This window comes from Trifolium pratense, linkage group LG3 (genome assembly GCF_020283565.1).
Source record: "Trifolium pratense cultivar HEN17-A07 linkage group LG3, ARS_RC_1.1, whole genome shotgun sequence".
In the NCBI taxonomy this organism is placed as follows: Eukaryota; Viridiplantae; Streptophyta; class Magnoliopsida; order Fabales; family Fabaceae; genus Trifolium; species Trifolium pratense.
In genome coordinates, this window is record NC_060061.1 from 28,582,600 (window position 1) to 28,594,883 (window position 12,284).

Sequence of the window (12,284 nt, forward strand, 5' to 3'; positions counted from 1 at the left end):
AACCCTGTGAGAAAGAACTCACGTCTAAGTGCACTTATTCTTTTCTAATCCGAGTAGTATAATAGGGACTTTTTTCTCACTACAAGAAAATATAGGATTAGCTACGATGGATTTTGTAGTTAATTCGTAGCTAATCGCTAGTAAAACAGAGTTAGCTACAGATTTGTTGTGAATTAGCTGTCGTATAGGTCGTAGCATGGATTGGGCGGCAAATCACCTATCAAAATATTTCCTAGCTAATTTGCAACTAATATAAAGAATATTCTAGCTAATTCCCAATTAATACCTAGTTAAATAATGTTCAAAAGTTTGTGTTTCCTAACTAAATCGCTAGGATATTGTCACAACGATTTTGCAATAAATCTCTAGCTACGTATTCCTAGCGATATCGCAGCAAAATCCAAGCATTTTAGAATTTTTCTTATAATTAATAAATTTCTTCTAATCAAAACTGATTAGCTAAATTGTAGACTGCAATTTAATCATATATTATCAGGCCCTTTCATAAATTTCTTCTAATAAAAACTGATTAGGCTAAATTGTAGAGTGAAATTTAATCATAATTAATACAACTCGAATGATACTTCCACATGCCAAATCTATTTCTAACATGAATACATGAGGTCTAAATATTTTCAGAGGGTTTAGCATTAAGACGCAACAAGCCCTTGCATAATTTTGTAATCAACCTTGTGTGATATACTGAAAGTTCGCTATTCCTCTAGATACTACTTCAAACAACAACATAAGGATATAAAAAGGTATCTACAAAGATTTGTTTGTTGGCTTGACACCTTTAGGCTTTAGCAGTCAACACTTCTGATGTCTTGAAATAAATTCCTGGAAGTAAACAAATGAAGTATTTTAATAAGTGAACCTATATAGTGAGAAAGAGTTATTAACTGATTCATTTAAAATTAAAATACCAAGATGCAAACCTCGCTAAAACAGGTCTGGAGCAAATCTGTCATCAGGACCACTATGATATACAAAGTTAAAAGCACATAGTGAGAAAGAGCTATTGACTGATTCAACCATGCATGATTTAAGCATTTCAATTGCAATGGTTCGTCAAAAAAAAATTGCAATGGTTGTTACTATACCAGTCCATTGAGTTCCTATGAACACGATGAACATTACAAGTAAAAGTTAGTATTAAAAAAAAAATCAAATAAACAGCACTTTGATTTCATTGATTACAAATCAAAATACATCGAAGCAGCAGATGAAATAAATGAAATGAAATGCAGAGCACCTACCATGAACTGAATATAAAGTTTAAATATTCTTTCAACCCAGCATTAATAAACATACCATAATTCAGTCACACAATAGAACCTAAAACCACATATTTACTCAGAATTCATGCCCCTATTCAATCATGACCAATTTCGATTAAGGGTAAATTACCAATAAGAGAAACATAATCAACCATCTTAATTAAGGACCTATTTCGATTAATAAGAGAGTGTAAAAGTGGAATCTTATCCCATTTGCCCTTATTCAATCCTGACCAATTTCTAATATCTAGGACTAGCATAATTAGATTTGCAAAGGAACCTTATGCTTGTTTTATTATTAGTTCAGTTTTTTCTAATAGTATGACTTGCATGAATAATTTCACTGCTCTCATCTTATCTATGGTTAGAGTAATTGCAAAATCAAAAACACAAGATAAGTCATATGCAAGGAATTATTAGGTGATGCCACAGTTCCCACATCTCTAAAAATAACACAACAAAAGTATCTAACTAGATAATTCTTATTTTCTCAAATTAAAAACTATTAACAACTATGTCAAAGATAACATTTTAAAACTACACTAAATATATACAAACTTAGTAAATTGGCCGCCTCTAAAGATGAAACTTTTGAATATTTTCTAGTTAATTCTGTCAGATGCATATCCCTACAATTGCAAGTGAAAATAGGTAAACAAGAAAATTAAACTAAAAGAAGGCCAAGTAACTGAAACACATACCGAGGTGATTCTCTGGTAGTGGGACGAACTATCTTATACATAGCCGGAGCAGAACTGGAACAGAAACAACAAACATAATGATATCTACAGATTCAGAAATCGAGAGACTAAATAAATCCCAGATGCAAAATACACATAAAAATAACTTTAATTTCTCTGATCCTTAGTATCTATTTTAGTAAGAAATTTATCCCTTTCAGCCCTTATCCTTTTATCTCTGGTAATCAAGGGTCCAATAAATACAATAACAAAGAAATAAAGATACATGTAATGTATAGGATTCAAGTGAGGCAAACAAAATAGAGCAATACTTCAAGTGTAATTTTATGTTTGTGACAGAAAAGAGCCACTCAAGCTTACAGCAAGTTCCAACTATAAAACATACAATGTTACATGGGACTAAATGTTGGGCAATAAATAGTCAATGGGAAAGAGATTATATAAATGCTGGACAAAATAAACTTTCATTCATTGAAGTCAAATCATTATATAAACAAGTACGGAAAAAACCATAAACAATACCTTTGAAATGCTAAAATTACATGACGTTTTCCCAACCATTCCCTCTTGGACTTGTAGAAGCCATCACCATATGAGCCAAATCTAGCTTTCTGCTTCTCATTCAGCATGGTATTTTCCAACTGAAGCATAAATGATATCAGCAAAATATGTATGTAAGAGTAAAGCAAAACTTAGTTAGGACATCTGAGAAAGCATATACACCTCCCATGAAACCCCACGATCCAAGATGAATGTGTACAGAACAGTTGAAGCCCCGTTCATTTGATCAACATAGACATTCTGCACCAAAGGAAAGTTATCTTCAGTCTTAAATATTCTATACAGTAACATATGAAAATAAGTGGCAGCAAGAAGTTTAGGACATAAATACATACTTTTGGAGTCCTTTTCAGTTTAATGACATTAGCTTTCAAGTCAATAATGTCTGTGTCAAGGTTACCTTCAATCCGAGCTTTTTGAACAAGAAGATCCAAGATATTCACAAATAACTCAAATAGCCTGTTGATACAGCAAAAGATAGTGTATAGAACAAAATGCTGAAAGTAGAATAGAAGCATCAAATCATTTCATTCACAAAATACAAACCTATTCTGAGTCTCAGGAGCTATTCCCAAAATCCGGTTGAGAAGAGTGAAATATGGCATAGAAACAAAAATTATGCAATGTGAACTATGGCATGCTTCACATAATCTAAACTAAATGTATTCTAATATTCTAGTAGTATGTTTATTAGATATGATAGATGACCCAAGCTGAAGTGCAAGCTTCAATACCATGTCATGTTACAAGTTATTTCAAATGCTAGAAAATAATTTATTGCACAATTAGAAAAACTACAAAACTATTAGAGCACAATTGAAAAATTAAATGAAAATTAAAGCACAAGTTTATTTTATGGTTGCAACCTTAGCTAGGTTATCTCTTCAACATAAGTTGTCTCCGCCATATCTTCGTCGTATGATTCTCCTAACAATGATCAACAACCAAGAACAAAATAAAGTAATACAGTAATACTGACAATTTCCCAAACCTGAATGGAATAAAAAAGCACGATATTAAGCAAATTGGAAATAGAAATCCGAAAATTAAAAGAGTTCAAGCTAAGAAAGTACCAAAAACATGTTCAATCAAAGAAAAGTATCAAGTTAAAAATGATAATCTGAAATTAGGGTTCAGAATTGGGCAAATTTATCCAATTTTGTGAATCAAAAGTACGAGAAAGGAAGAATGAGAACGTCAATACCAGTGAGATTTACCACGAAAGCTATGGAGAAAGGAAGAATGAGAACGTCAATGTGAGATTTGAGAGCTTGATGATGATACAGTGTAGATCGAAAGCTAGATTAGATCGAGAACACTTTTAAATCCGGTGAGATGAGCCACAACGGTGGTGCACGATTCACAACGGTGGTGAGATGAGAGACGACAACGGCGACAACGGAGAGTAATCGGCGACGGCGGTGACAACGGAGAGCAATCGGCGACGGCGGTGACGAATGACGATGGAGAGCGAGCGCAATGTTGGTGGAATCGAAAACGGTTAGAGAGAGAGAGAGAGAAATTTGGGGAAAAGGAAATTAAATTAATGAAAATATGTATTTTATTATTATTTATTATTTATTTTGAGGAAATGTTATTTTTTTTAATTTATTTTGCCAAAAAAATACATTACAATGTTTTTTTATTATTGGAAACTGTCATTCCGGAAGGAATGAATGGATGAAGGGAAATTTGTGGCTAAGTAACTACAAGTTAACTTGAAAAGATATCTATAGCAAGATTTTGGTAGCTAATCTGATATTTTCTTGTAGTGTCTTATTCTTGTTTTCCACATGAAATTAAATTAAATTACCATTTTATCATTTTCCCTCATCGTTAGACTGTATGGTACTGCCACCGATCTTAGTTGATGGTTGAGATTAATTTATTGTTTGAAATTGTCTATATAAGTTAAATTGTCTAATATCAAATTAATAGCCGAAATTGTGAAATCGACAGGATATTGCATTATAGTATATGCAGGGGGTCGGGGTTCGAACCTCCATCATCCTACTTATCCACCTTAAAATGAATTTTTTTGCCACTAGACTATTTAACTGGAAAAAGAAACTATGGCAGATGTTCTTCTAGTTTTTTTTGGAAAATGTTCCTCTAGTTTTTATTACAACCGAAATACTGCTATTCTTTCTCTTTTTTTAACACAAAATACTACTACTTTTTTTGTATTGCAATCAAGATTTTTAATGGTGCCTATATATTTTTAATGGCATAGAATACTTTTTTTTTATCACTAGACAATAGACATGTTAAATTATATGTGTATTCTTACTTTATTCTTTAAATTATACTCCTCTCGAGGAACATCTGCTGTAGTAGTTTACGGCAGATTGAAATGATACTAACAAAATAGAAGGAAAGATAATGATTGAAATATTATTTCTGTAAGAAGAAGGATCACTTCAATAGAAGGATCTAGTACAATAGAAAGTAACATAGAAGAATAACATAATTCAGAGAGAGATAGAAGATGACTAATCACCAATTACATATTCAATTACATATTCAATGTCCTATTCACTTACTTTCCTTAAATTATATATGCATAACTCATACCTTGATGTTTCATTCTTGGGCCAAAGTTAACTCACTTATTTTTGGGCCTTCCCCATTTGGTAGATCCATTACACAGATGTTCCTCTAGTTTTGATACTCCTCGACAATAGACATGCCGAGTCAACCTCTCCTCGTGTCTACGCCCTCGATGTTTTAACATCGGCGATTGAAAGGGAGTAGGAGTACATTCTCTCCATCTCAATTGGAAAGTCTATCGCTCTCGGTTGCAGCAATTCCTTGGTGATGCTCTGATCCTTATAAAAAAGAATATATATATATATATATATATATATATATATATATATATATATATATATATATATATATATATATATATATATATATATATATATATATATATATATATATATATATATATATATGCATTGTAAATATGCTCTAGAGGATGATTACCTTACTAATCCGAAAAACATAATAACATATTTTCTTCGCACACTACCAATAAACATAATAAGTATTAAACTTTTTTTTAGAGAGAATTTATAATTTTAGTAGACCTTTTTATGTAAAATTTACTCTTAACAATGTAGGTTTTTAAGAAAGAAATTAGTATCTTCAATCCACAATAGTAGGCATGTTCACTTTCTCAAACATTAAGTTCGTTCGCTTTTATGTTTGTTCCGCAAAAGTGTAATCTGCAAGTCTGACCAATTCTAATGTGACCAAGTAACTTAGGTCTTGCACCATGCAAAGATAAATCGCCTTTAAATGGTAGTAAAAATATCATATTTATAACATGGTAATATAAAAATGGTATGGCAAATCTGTATCCTAAAAACACGTGTTAGGAAATTCAAAAGTAGAAATTGTACATTTTGAAAAACAATTTTTGTAGATTTAGAAAATTGTTACGCAACTTTTGAGACAAAATTATTATATGTAATTTCTTAACATGTACCTTTATACATATGTTAGGTGGTGTTTTTCATAAAAAATGTGTAAATTTGCTATTGTTACACCAAATTTAGTTTCTAAAGATTAGTTAAAACGGATGGGGTGAGAAGCATGAAAGTGAAAAAGTGAAAGTGAAAAAGTGAAGTGAAAAAATTTGTAAAAAATACTAAAATTATTCATACAAAAAACAGGAGAACATTGGTGATTTATTTTCTATTGTTATTCTTTGAGGAGTAGATGAGCAGATATATTGGGGTACATTTAACAATTTCTCAGCTAGGTTGCTCTCTGTGGCCCAAACCCACTTTATATTCATTACGGCCTCTTCTGATTATGCGTGTTGGGTAGGAATATTGACATTTTTTTTTAAAGGATATTTTTGCTTCTTGATTATGATTTCTTCGAATTGGGTGTTACTAGCAAATTCTTAGGATGTCTTGTAATGCATATTTATTTATAAAAAGTTTGTTTAAATTATTTTACTAATTTACTTTTTTGGATTTTGTCTAACTTGATGGCTAGCTAGCAACTAGACTATTTATCTGTAAATATGCATGGATCACAATCATTGAATCGTATAAAATGTGTGTGTATATATATATATATATATATATATTGTTAGTGGGTTAATTAATTTATTTTTTTTGACAGGTGTTAATTAATTATATGATAATAAAATTACTAAAATCTAAAAGATGAGATGTTATTAAGAAAGACTTCTTTTCATGCTACATTAGATATGCTATTAGCACCGTCGTTAGCTAATAAAATTTTTAAACTTTTTTAAAAGTGACTCTTGATACAACAAGATAAAATTGATCATGTGAGAAAAACACTTATTAATAGTCATTGCAAATGAAACCACTAATAGAAATTATCTGTTTTTTTCGTCAAAAAATAAAATAAAAATAAAAAATTATCTGCTTTGAAACTTGAATGGAATTCTAGTATCAGAAGGTTTCAACGACAATTGAGGTATAACAACCTTATCACCAACGTTATTTTCTGATATCACATTTCCCTCAAGAACATCTACCCCTTTTTGTAATCGCCAATCGAACCATTGTACAAGCATGCAAATTGGTCAAGGTTTCATAATAAAATAACTAGCACACCAACCTTCAATTTTATGATATGATTTGGAAGTCTAGATGACGTAATTGCGTTTAAGAATTCCGTAGTGTGAACATCAACAACATCTGAGCTCCTTAGATACTATGCTTCGTATCCTTGTAATTGAACCAAAAGAGTATCTGCCACCAAATTAGGCATCAAAATTTCTTTTATAGTTACACATCAAAAACAGTACATGTCACCAAAGAAAAATGATGTTTTCTCTCCCGACCCCCCTCATTTCTTTTATACCTCCCAAAAATCCAAATTTGCCCTTTGCGGTCTGAAACGTTTTTGCCAAAAAACTTCGGTTTATATTCACCGAAGCCAAATATTAGACCATTTCGGTAACTGCGAACCGAACATTAGCGTTTTCGGTACACAGAAAACGAACGTCAGCTTGTTCGGTACCTGCGAACCGAAATGTGATAGATTTCGGTACGTTGGTCGCTGGAATTAGGCCATTTTCGGTAGCAGTTTACCGAAATAATTGTTTCGGTACCTACGAACCGAAATGTCCCAGATTTCGGTAAGTGGTTACCGAAATTTATCAGCATGTCATATTATTTCGGTTCGTATAAACCGCAGTACCCCCAAGGACAAAAATGAAAATTCAGGGGGTAGAAAAGAATTGAGGGGGGTTGGGAGAGAAAACATGAAGAAAAATATAGTTGGCCAATACCAAATTGTGTCCATTTGAATCTTGAAAGCATTCCATAACATATTAAATTATATGCATTCTCTGAATAGTTTATATATATATTTTTTAAGCAACTCTAAATAGTTTACATATGAAATTCGATTAATATTATGTCAGTTACTTTTAATTGAAGAAATAAAATATATTTATAAAACACACTAGTACAAATATGACATATTACTAAAGAGTTTTACATCAGTGGAAGAGATGTCAGATGTGAAAAGTAATATGGAGTACTTTTTACATCTGGTTTCAATTGTACTTGATGTGAAAAATACATAGACAAAACTTATTACATCAGATCAAAATATCCCCAGATGAAAAGCTAAACGCGGTGGCAATACTGTAATTATGGTGAAAATTGTCTAAAATATGTTTACATCTGGCCCATTATATGCTTTGATGTAAAACGTCTTAAATGTAATTTTTTATTTTATTTGAACGGAAATTAATATAAACTTCACACAAAAAAAAAAAAAAACTAGAACTCGTTCTCTCTCTCACACTCTCTCGAACCCTAGATTTCCCTCAAAACAAAACCCAGATCCTCTTCCCTGCCATAATTTTTCTTCGCCCTAGCTCTTCTTCGCCTTTGTTCGTCTTCGTCGTAGCTTCTGCCACCGCAGTTCCTTTTGTCGCCGCCATATCTCTTCCTCAACGAAGGTTTCACCGCTCTCTCTTTCTCTCCCTCTCTCCCTGTGTCTTCAATTTTTAATTATGTTAATTTTTGTCTTCCATTTATGGAATCTTCTCTTGTTAATTTCTGGATTCTTCTCTTGTTTGATTTTGAGTTTATGTGTTCAATTTCCATTTCCATATTCTATAATTTAGGGCTTTTGAGTTCAGTGGTATAACATTGTTCTATTTGTGTTCAATTTGTATCCATTAATCTAGGTTTTTGAGTTTAGTGGTATTGTTCAATTTTATTATCCTCTGCCTTAGTTTGCAGTTTATATAGATCTAGGTATGTCTGTGCCTGCTTTACTGTTAATTGTGATTTTAACAAGTTTTATTATCATTGTGTGTTTTAATTTCTCTAATTTATACAGGGCAGCAATACTCTATTTTCACTTCTCATAAACCCATAGTGCTATCTCAAAGTTTTTTATGCTAAGGAAGTGTCAACTTGGTAGGAAGTGTCAACTTTGTTTTGCTGGATTTCTTCACATAATTGAGGCTCTTGCAGGTATACTTAAAAATCATATATGTGGTTGTTGGTTTTTCAAAATTACTATTGTAATTCCTATAGTTATATAGTTATATAGTTATATTTTTCTCCCAAAATCACAGAATCTATGAGACTTCTCAAACTCTTGCGATTCTCCATCAATTCTTCACGGAGCATTTGTGACGATCTTCAAAAACTCTCGTGATTCTTCGATGGGAAGACATAACTCTTGGTGTCCTTCCTTTCCAATCGAATTCACTCATTAACAATTATATAATATATTACTAGATTGTTATAGAATATTATAAATGAGTCAGTTTTGTTTTATATTTTTTCTCATTATTGAGCCTAATTATGATTAAGTTTGTTTCTCATCCTTCCCCTTTTTCAATATTGAATAATTGTTTTTCCTGTTTAGTTAAATATTGGTTATATTGCCTCATGCTACGCTTGAAAATATAAAAGTTTTCGGGGCGCAGCGCCAAGGCACGGGCAATATTTATTGCGTTTATGGGACTTTCCAACACCACTTGCTCAAATCTACCCCTAAATTAATATTGTGTAGGTAATTATCTTAGTCTTAAAGTTGTCATCACTTGTAGTTAGACTTAGATGATTCCGTGATATATACTACATTTAGCTATTAGGTGATTATCACAGTTTGTCTTAGGAGGGAAACTGACAGTAGCATAGATTTTCTGATTTCCTTCACAGCAGTAATACACTAGTTATATGTTAAATAGTTATATGTTATACCAGATATTGTCATTATCAAAGTGATTATACCACCTCGTAGAGACAATCAGTTCATTTTACTATAATTGTTCTCTCAGGAGGCTTAAAAAATGCAGCCTCAGCAACCTGGGTATAACAGTTCGCGAGTTTACCTTGATCTTCTTGCCGATCTGCCCTGGCAGAAGGCCAGCGACGAGATTGAAATGGACTTAAGAGCTGCATAAAAGCGACTGGACAGTGATCACTATGGTTTAGTGAAGGTCAAACAAAGAATTATTGAATACCTAGCAGTTCGCAAGGTTGCTAAATACTCTGTTACTGTGCCTGTCAGTATCTACTGGATTGTAAAATTTAACGTGTTTCTAATTTTAGTGTTTATGCATCACAGCTTAAACCAGATGCAAGGGGTCCAGTGCTGTGCTTTGTTGGGCCACCAGGTGTCGGGAAAACATCATTGGCATCTTCTATTGCTGCTGCTTTGGGAAGAAAGTTTATCCGCATATCCCCTGGTGGAGTCAAGGATGAGGCCGATATTAGAGGACATAGAAGAACATATGTTGGAAGCATGCCTGGACGGCTTATAGATGGATTAAAGGTTAAATTGCACTTTATAAATTTTGATAATTGCATGCCTGGACAGCGGCTTACCTATGAAATATTGATGTTTTCATTCTCACTTTTTGCTTTGTTCTGATTTTTTTTTTTTGTTGTTATTTTTAGAGGATTATGGTTTCTGCAAAGGTGTAGGGAGGGACAACAATTACTATAAGATAATTGCAAATAGAATTTCATGCATGTCCATTATATGTATGATAAAATTTTAGCGTCATTAACTTTGTTGTAATGTTCTGCAATGATTCTGACTTATTTAGTTTGTTTTTTGCTTCCTCCATTTTTGTTTCCCCTTGCAGGTCTCTATAGTTATAACTTATAACTTATTATCATGCATTCATAAGACTTAATGTGTCAATTTGATTAATGTGTCAATTTTTTGTTTGTTAAGACTTAAGAATGCATACCTTACCTATTGGATTCTGTTTGTTTTAAACTTTGAATGTTCTCAACTCTAAGATGGATCCTTAATAAGACTTAAGAATGCATACTGTTAGGGATGCTGAAGTGGGCCTTGATGTGAATGATAATAAGCCCAAAGTGTGGAGGTTTTATAGGAGGAAGCATAAAAGATGCTGAGGTGGCAGCTATGTGATGGATACAATCAGAGTTAGTTACTATATAAGGGGAGTAGGGGAGTTAGTTACTATATAAGGGGATTAGGGTCAGGTCTTTACGCAAGAAAAAGAATTAAGATCACACTTTGTGATAGGGAAGCCGTTAGAGCTTTTTAGGGTTGACAGCCGTCGCTATCAACACATTCTATTTTCCTTTGCTTGTATTCCGTTCTTTTCACAGTAATACAAACCTCTTTATCGTTTATTATAATTTTATTCACACAAAACCCATCAATTGGTCCGACCTACCGGATCAAAACCCACACTGTTCTGATTGTAGATGACAAAAAAGTCTAACAAACCAACAATGGGAGATCGTGTTGACGTATTAGAAGGACGCATTGATGAAGTGCAAACTACCCTGCAATCGTTGGTTGCGCAGATGCAGACCCAGAGTCTTGCAATCAGTGAGATGAGCAAGCAATTGGGAAAACAGAGAACCTCACCGGAGAGTGAAACATCCATTGGAGGTTCGTCTTACAACGAATCACGCTTGGCTGGTAAGAAGGTGAAACTACCAATTTTTGAGGGTGACGATCCTGTGGCATGGATCACAAGGGCAGAGATCTATTTTGATGTGCAGAACACTCCTGATGATATGCGTGTTAAGCTTTCACGTTTGAGTATGGAAGGAGCAACCATACACTGGTTCAATTTACTTATGGAAACAGAGGATGAACTATCGTGGAAGAAGCTAAAAAAATCCCTGATCGCGCGCTATGGTGGTCGTCGTTTGGAGAATCCGTTTGAGGAGTTGTCTACTCTTCGCCAAACCGGATCAGTGGAAGAATTTGTTGAAGCATTTGAACTTCTCTCTTCTCAGGTTGGTCGTTTGCCTGAAGAGCAGTACCTGGGTTACTTCATGAGTGGTTTGAAGGCTCCAATTCGTCGAAGAGTCAGAACCTTGAATCCTCAGAATCGTATGCAACTTATGAGGGTGGCGAAGGATGTGGAAGACGAATTAAAGGAAGAAGACGATGACGGTACACGTCATTACGGTAAGAATAGAATGGGCCAGACTGAAGCTAATGGATTCTCTTTCAAATCGCGAAATGGGCCGAACTCTACCCATAAGGATTTGACCCGATCCAACCCGGGTTGGACTAATCCGTCTCAGAAATCGGGTTCTATTGGATCTAGCCCAAATTCCACCTTATCAATGAGTTCTACAGGACGTAAAAGCGAAAACGACCGACGTTCTTCTTCGTTTTCTCGATGGAAGGGAGTTCGGAGCATCCCAAACGATGAAGTGGAAGAGCGAAGAGCGAAGGGACTGTGTTTTAAGTGCGGGGGAAAGTTCAACCCTAC

General features: G+C 33.6%; 1 protein-coding gene across 16 annotated transcripts; it reads right to left on the reverse strand.

Annotated features, from left to right (window-relative positions):
* Positions 1–591: 591 nt before the first annotated feature.
* Positions 592–4,096, reverse strand: LOC123917890 (protein FORGETTER 1-like). 16 transcript variants are annotated; one of them, XM_045969791.1, is made up of 8 exons: positions 3,089–4,096; positions 2,878–3,001; positions 2,705–2,782; positions 2,504–2,622; positions 1,982–2,065; positions 1,104–1,118; positions 939–979; positions 592–840 (listed from the first exon to the last, which is right to left on the reverse strand). In XM_045969791.1, the coding sequence occupies exons 1-7, from the start codon at positions 3,145–3,147 to the stop codon at positions 943–945; spliced, it is 516 nt and encodes a 171-aa protein (XP_045825747.1). In that variant the 5' UTR covers positions 3,148–4,096; the 3' UTR covers positions 592–840; positions 939–942. The 16 variants fall into 16 exon arrangements, 13 of the variants coding, with proteins under 13 accessions (XP_045825747.1, XP_045825748.1, XP_045825754.1 ...); XM_045969792.1 differs by having other exon boundaries at positions 927–979; XM_045969798.1 differs by lacking the exon at positions 1,104–1,118 and having other exon boundaries at positions 1,982–2,035; positions 3,089–3,533; positions 3,760–4,094.
* Between the last annotated feature and the right edge of the window lie 8,188 nt (positions 4,097–12,284).

Coding starts and splice junctions, on each gene's coding strand:
- LOC123917890 (XM_045969789.1), bottom strand. CDS start 3,147: ATGCCATATTTCACTCTTCTCAACCGGATTTTGGGAATAGCTCCTGAG. Junction 2,066..2,503: donor GTAATTTTAGCATTTCAAAG/GTATTGTTTATG, acceptor CTGAATCTGTAG/ATATCATTATGTTTGTTGTT. Junction 1,910..1,981: donor ACTACCAGAGAATCACCTCG/GTATGTGTTTCA, acceptor TTGCAATTGTAG/GGATATGCATCTGACAGAAT.